Raw genomic sequence first — 7,979 nt, 5'->3', positions numbered from 1 at the left:
CAACTCGGTCGAGGGTCTCACCTGCCGGCTGTGTCAGGAATTTCGCCCTCTTCTGTCGGTGGTCTGCAACACAGGCAGCAGAATGAAAATACACTGAAAAGAACTGCTGCTTTATCTCGGTTTGCACTCTGCAATATCAGCACACAGTGTAGGCTACTGCACAATCATCTGTGTTCACAGAAATATACACTCTAACCCAGCAGTTCCCAAAGTGGGGGTCGAGATACAATGAGGGGCAGGGGGGTTGGTAATTTCCAAAAATCAAATTCACTTTATTAAACTATTCGAATTACCACATTTTATCCATAACCTAAAAAATAAACTGAGCTTTAGTAGTTAATAGATACATTAAAAAAACAACAACATGCAAATAAAAAGCATCAGTCATTCGATTTATTTATTTATTGTTATTATTTTTTTGCAACCCCTGGGGTGATTACGTTATATTAAAGACACAGCAAGTACATAAAAATAAGACATCTTTACAGGACATGTACAATAAAAATAAATACAAGCCACAACAGAACATGAAGGATCGTCTCCAATTGGCGTTTTTTAAAATTAAATGATGAATAAACTTGAGCCTATTAGTATGTGTGGGCCGTTGTGTGCAAGATTTATATTTTTATAACCACCTCAGAAGATATTGGGGGTCACGAGTCACTGGCATTGTTATTTTTGGGGGTGAACTTTTTTGATTAGTGTAATACATGCTTTAGTCATTTTTATATTCATTGTTAATTAAATCTAGTTTATAAATAAAGCATATTTAGGTTTTTTTGAGGGATATTTATTGTATTCAGTATCCTCTGATTAGCTCCTTCAGCTATTTCTGTCGGTCAATCTATAAAAACTCCATTTAATTTGACTTTACTTTTAGGCTATATGTATAGATACAGACACCTATTTTACGAGGAAAGAGTCCTGTGTTTCTTGCATAGACTGATTGGCGTGATTTTGCATTCACAATGGTATGAACTGTTATAGGGGTGGTCAAATGTGTCTTTATATAGTCTATTATATTAATTATTAACATTTATTATTTAAGAAAAAGATCGGAGTGAGCTATTTCTCAGTATTAAAGTGCTGACCCCCCATACATCTTGTTTTGACATACTTCATGGGGGATCAAGTGTTAACTAAGGGGGACAATCCCCCCCCATACCCCCCAGTAATTCACACCCGACTAACATTGGTGAGTAACTTTAAAGTTGTGTTCCAATCATTATTCAAGAACAAGAAATCAGAATCAGCCTGCCTGTCTGTTTGTCTGTCTGTCTGTTTACAGTGCTCAGCATAATTGATTACAGCCCATTTTGAAAATGAATATTTTTATCCATTTCCCAGTGTATATAGGCCATGTAGTAGTTGAATCACAGTGAGTTAATACATCTAGCTTATTATTTTATAGCTATATTCAACTGTAGCATGCTGTGCCAGTTAGCATCGGATTTAAAACATTTCGGGTAAATTACTGTATTTTATTAGCCTACAAAATATGCTAACATCTAGGTTGTACTAGTAGTATACAGGCAAAAACACCAAAAGCAGGTGGTGATAAGAAATTCACACCATGAGTCAAAGCTCATCTCAAACAGCTTTTCCAAAAGCAGAAAAATATTATTATGTAGAAGATTCTCAGTATCGTTCACACAAATACTACATTTACATTTAGTCATTTAGCAGACGCTTTTATCCAAAGCGACTTACAAATGAGGACAAGGAAGCAATTTAAAGTCTGTAAAGTCTAAGAAGGAAAGTTAGTGGTTAGGAGTGTAATGATTTATCGTTGTACGATTTATTGCGATGCAAAAATGTTACAATATGCATCGTGGCGTTATGACGATTTGATTACGATATGATGTCCGTTTTCTCTTATTAGTTGAGCTGTTTGCACGTCAGCTACGTTCCACCTGCTGTCGCACGTGAGTTCAGATTGCAGCAGCAGTAATATTAGCAGACCAAGATAAGTGGAGCTGAAATAGAGGATGGCCCATCCTCTCAAAATCAGACGTCTGGCAACATTTCGGTTGTACAGTCATTGCTTTAGACTCGTCCGCTTTTTGCCACGCATACTGGGTCAAACATAGCCTAAGTTTTAAAGTCTTCACAGTGATTTACATACTTTGCACAGCGACATGGATACCTACTAATGGTGTTGAAAGAGTCACATACTGTATTTATAAGGTACAATTCACCCTAAAATATCATTCTGTCTTCATATAATGATGTATTGGCGGCCGCAAAATCACACATGACGTGAGCTGACCGTGAGCTGTTACTACAGAGGGCGGACTATGATAGACGCGCGCGTATGGCAAGCCGTTTTAGCATTTAAACCTTTGTTCTGACTATCCATAAATATATTTAGAGATATCTCTAATCATATTTTGACTAGTCATAATTATAATTCGACTAGTCAGAATGACAATTAGAGATATCTGCAATTACAATTGTACTAGTACGAAATACGATTGGAGATATCTGCAAATATATAATGACTAGTCATATTCCTCCATTGACTTCCATTGAAAAATATTTGCAGATATCTCTAAATGAGTTTTGACTAGTCACAATTGTAATTAGAAATATCTTTAAATGCATTTAATTAAATATGAATTAAATACCTGGAAATGTGGATTTTTTTTTTGCACACACAAAATACGCAAGTGACCAAGCAAAGCCTTAAGCTCTTACTGTTAAATTCAAATGAATAGAAAGCTTATTTTTTTTGCACCTTTACTTAAATTGTTCCTTAATTTCGTCTCTGTCATTTCAATAATATTTTTAAGAAGTTTTTAAATTGTTTTATTTTCCAGAGACAGGCCTGTTTAATTTATTTTCTTAAAGAAGGTTCAGTTTAACAAGTTGAAACAAAAGAAATACATAAAAAAATAGTTTACTTGGTAAAATTTGCATTCCACTTAAATTTTCAATTTTTATTCCAAATATCGTGATATATATCGAATCGTGAACATTATATCGTGATACACATCGTATCGTGAGCTAAGTGTATCGTTACACCCCTAGTTAGTGGTATATCCAGAGAGGCAATTGCAGATTAGGAAGTGAAGTGTAGACTAAATAGTTGAGTTTTTAGTCGTTTATACTAAACATCATCATGCTTATACACTCAACACTGAAGTAAACACACTTACAACAACAATAGATGCCTTATAAAATCTACTGTAGGCCTACATAAGTGATGAAAACATTTATTTTTGTAATGTTAAAAAACAACAACAACTGAATTTTGGGAACTCATGGTTATTCACCATATGTAGTAAGGAATCTCTTATTCCTTACGCGCATATTTACCTTTTTCGGTTACTAAAATCACAGCCTTTTAAAAAAAAATGATAGTGAAGTGTATGGTGACATGGATCTGTGCGCTGCATTGAACTCATTCAGATGTAGTAATTTTACCTTTGTTCTGTACAGTTATTTTGCTTTATTATTTTAGTGTCTGTAGTTTAAGTGTTCAAAGAGCTGAGCTGTTCATGAGGCACACAGCTTGATAAGCTTCCAGACTGATAAAGTATTCTCTGTCAACACTGTTAAGGAAGAAAAAAATATCAGTTTTGACAGAGAATTCACATTGAGTTTTTGTGGTTAATGCTTAAGCCATTTTCAATGTCAGTAAAGAAAAATTGCTTGACGTCCATGTAAACCCATTTATTTTCTGCTCAAACTTGAGGAGTGAAAGACATTCGCAGGAGAGTTGCCAGTTTTCATGTGCTTAAAAAGAAATGTATTTATTTATTCACTGAATGATGAAAACATTGTATTCATAATGTCTTTATGTATAATAAGCCCATTACATTTATGTTTGAACTTAAGTAGGGTCTTGCTGTTAGCGTTGGTGTCATGTGTTTCCAAACATATGTTTTTGTTTCATATGTGGAACATAAGACTCGGTTGCCAACATTCTTTCAAATATTTGTTGTTCCATAGAATAATGTTCACGATAGGGTGAGTAAATGATAAGAGAAGTGTTGTTTTTGTGTGAACTATCCCTTTATTTATTGTTTTTGCTTGGTGTAAGCGAGATATTGAATGAATATAAAGCAAATCTTTCATGTGTAATTTAAGCATTTTGTTGAAGATCCGATAACATGCCGTTCAAAAACATGGAAAATATGCGTCAGTACTGCTTTGAACTCCCTTAGAGTTGCAGAACCCCTTCGGAAGGCCTCTGGGCTAGATTTTATTACTATAATAATGGACTTAATAACAAGTATTTTGGAGATATCTTGATGTTTGTAGAAAAGTCTTGATTTTTTTTTTTGTTTAAATGTATTTGGGTAAATTTATTAATGTAGTAAATATATTTTAATTTCTTTAAAGAACAAAAATGAGGAAGGAGCTTTCAGAAGACATGAAGATATGTGTTTGGATGTCCTAGAGGGCACTGTTGATTTAATTATGAAGTGGGAACTACATGTTGGAACTGTATCAGAGTGCATAGATGCTGTCGAGTTTTGAGGTTTCACTGTTTCTCAGGAATGGGTCATAAAATACACAAATACTTACTCTGATTTATGGTTTGAATTACTGACTAAAATAACCAAAGCAAGAGCTTTCATAGCACTTTGTATATTATAGTACAATATTCTATTTACAGCTTTTAGTTTATCTTGATTGGCTAAGTCTGAAGTGTTAATAAAGTATTTTTAATAATCGTTGTTTTTCTTTCTGAAATAACATGCTACATGTTGTGAATCCTTCAAACACACTCTTCTCAAACATAAGAACTCTGTTTAATTCAAATGTAATTATTTCTTAACGCTCATTTTTTTTTTCATATTCTCTCAGGAGCATGGGGCAGCATCTTGGAAAACGTGAGCCACTTTCTGTTTCCAAGGTATGTATATATATATCTGTCTGTATGTATTTTTTTTATGATCTTGCGGTTAAAAATGGGCCAAATAATAGTGTATACCACTGGTGCTCCACCCAGTTCCTGGAGATCTACCTTCCTGCAGAGTTCAGCTCCAACCCTGATCAAGCTCACCTGAACTAATTAATTAGGACCTGAATAGCACTGGCTAATTACAGGCAGGTGTGTTTGATATGGGTTGCAACTGAAATCTGCAGGAAGGTCGATCTCCAGAAACAGGGTTTGTCACTCATGGTGTATAGAGTAGGTTAAAAAGTATTGAACGCATCATGATTTTTCCTGGTAAAGCAGCTGTTGGCATGAAATTGGCCCAGATTAAATAGCAGTGGCTTAGCGGACTGGCCCGCTACGCCACTACGCCACTCAATAATTGAAAATCCGGCAACCGCAATAATCAAACAACTGTGGTCGGAACCAAAGTTCACAGGTCTGTGTTCTCTGTACTCCTCTCAAGCGGTGGACTACTTCATTCTGATTGCTTGCCGCCAAACCGCGTCATAGCTCATACCATAAAGTTGACTTGATTTCAACTCTCCTCGACGCCCACACAGGAGAAGACGCGCCGCGCTGCGCCTTACCGCGCCTCGCTGCCGGTTCTCATTAAAAATGAATGACTTCTGGCTACTTTGACGCTCTCGCCGCTTTCGGTTTTTGATCGCTTCTCAGTTTGTAAAGTCTTCCCCGCGTTGTCGCTCCCCCCGCCCCTTTCCCGCTCCTCAGTTTGTGATCGCTCCTCAGTTTGTGATGGCTTCCCAACGTTGTCGCTCCACCCTGCCTCCCTTTCCCGCTCTTCAATTTGTGATCGCTTCCCCGCGTTGCACCCCCCCAACTGGGGGCCCCGTCAGTGATCCCTGCAGGGGGGCCTCCACATTTTGCTACGCCACTGTTAAATAGAACCAAAATAATCACAACCTTTAGTCATGCACTGTAAACCCAACAGTCAACTTTATCAAATGAAATGAGTGTAGGTTACTGAAAGTTAATTCAACTCATTTGAAAAGAGTTTTGAACTCAGTGTTGAAGGTAACGAGTTAATTAAATACCTCATCACGTCAACTTAAATGGAGTAAGTTCACAGTACTCATATAGATTAGTTTTTTTTATGCAAACGGTTTGTAGCAATCGGTTTCCTCATACAGTTTGAGCTGCCTTAACTGATTGGGTTGTCTTTATTTATTGGGTTTTACTGTGCTCAAATTGCTTCGTTTACTCAAATATAGTAAGTTCACAGTACTCATTAGGATTAGATTTTGAACTTAAATGGTTTATTGCGATCTGTTTCCTCAAATGGTTTGAGTTACCTTAACTTATTGGGTTTTACAGTGTGTGCAATGAGGAAAATGCACTGAACTACTGAAGTTTAATAAATCATTTGTATAAAGTGGTTTTTGGTTAGGACAGCTTTAAAACTTATGTTGCAAGAAGTCACATGCCTGACCCCCCCAAACTTCAAGATAGTCTAGAAATCTTGACAGTTCTGAATGTCACATCTATCAACTCTGATCCTATTTTCAACTGATTCAAGTCAGGCCGGGGGGGGGGGGGGGGGGGGGGGGGGGGGGGGGCAGGGGGGGGGGTCATTTTGAGAGCTTGCAGTAATGTAGGTGTTTGGACTGAAGCAACCAATATTTATATAGTTAAAATACAAACAAGGAGCAGGGTTGCTGAACACTACTGAGCAATTTCAGCTTTTCTCTGGGCTTTCGATATCTTTTTAGACCTCCCTTTCTTCATGTGTTTTTCTGGAGCCATTTGAGAGCTTATGGTAATATAGATGTTGGACTAAACCAGCTAATATTCATTGACAACGACAAGAGGGCAGGGTTGCGGAACACTAGTGAGCGATTTCAACTTTTTTCTGGGCTTTCCATACCTTTTTAGACCTCCCTTTCTTCATGTGATTTCTGAAGTCATTTGAGAGCTTGTGGTAATGTAAGTGTTTGGACTGAAGCAGCTAATATTAATTAACAATGACAATAGGCATGGTTGCTGAAAACTACTGAGCGATTCCAGCTTTTCTCTGGGCTTTCCAGACCTTCCTTTCCTCATGTGTTCAATGCTTTTTTTCCTGCACCATTTTACTTTGTTATTTATTATTCTAATTACTTTTGTTTTCCTTGTATACGTGGAAAAATCGGGTAAAAATTTCAAGTCACCAGCACCTTTAGAAACGTATTTTCTGAGAAAAATGATGATGTGTTTAAAACTTATTTTACCAGCTGTAGTTATTATTGTTTGTATTTTTCTATATAAATCTTCAGTAGAGTGGTAGAATTGAATTACATTGGGTGCTTTGCATTATGTTACAGTAATTTAACCTACATCCTGGGAAAGAAGTAAGTACATGATTTGTGATTGTCATTTATACATGTTAGAATCGACAGTCACAAACAAGTTCACAACAATCAAGGCATTCACCATCCTGGATGCAAAGCCTGGTCTCACACCTCTGTCTCTTTGAGAAATCACCAATGCTGTCTTGACTATCCATGCTAATACATGGCCTAAAACATCTAAAAGAAGCAAAGCAGTGGTTTAAAAATGCTAATGACATGCTGTTTGGGAGAATATCTTTGGAAAAAAAGTTTTAGATCTTCAAAAAAATGCAGGGATTGTAAGTTACAAAACGTAAACACGCTCAAATTATTATTTTTTTTGCTGCTTGTTCAAACTAATAATTTAAAATGAGTTGAAACAACACAATTCTTAAGTTTTTTGGGACAACTTGGTTGTTTTATGTTCAATCCACTTAAATTTGTGAAAACTATTGCGCTAACTTACTCGATTTGTGTTGGGACAACATAAAGGAATTGTGTGGAAGCCAGCATTTTTCACAGTCCATAGCAATCCCTAGTTTCTAAGGGTGTGTTCACACTTGTAGTTTGGTTCAAGTTATTTTGTTCCCAATCAAAGAAGACAATTATTCTTTTAGTCCTGTTTTGCTTATCACTCATAGTGTTGTTTTAAGACTGAATGTAAAGAGATGGGTAAAGGTCAGTGCCAAGAAATTCCCAGGCACACAAGTGAAGTTTCATAAACTAATTTCGAGAGGAGCACGTGATATGATTGTGCACTGCTG

General features: G+C 36.5%; 1 protein-coding gene across 2 annotated transcripts in view; it reads left to right on the top strand.

Annotated features, from left to right (window-relative positions):
* mbpb (myelin basic protein b) overlaps positions 1–7,979 on the top strand; it is a 45,649-nt gene that overhangs the window by 1,065 nt on the left and 36,605 nt on the right. For both annotated transcript variants that reach the window (NM_001271459.2, XM_087285309.1), the window contains 1 exon segment: positions 4,816–4,864. In NM_001271459.2, the coding sequence (NP_001258388.1) occupies positions 4,820–4,864 (45 nt within the window). In that variant the 5' untranslated portion in view covers positions 4,816–4,819.

This window comes from Danio rerio, chromosome 16 (genome assembly GCF_052040795.2).
Source record: "Danio rerio strain M-AB ecotype USA chromosome 16, GRCz13ab, whole genome shotgun sequence".
NCBI lineage: Eukaryota > Metazoa > Chordata > Actinopteri > Cypriniformes > Danionidae > Danio > Danio rerio.
The sequence above is the reverse complement of the archived record's forward strand: the minus strand, read 5'-3'. Positions and strand labels throughout refer to the sequence as shown.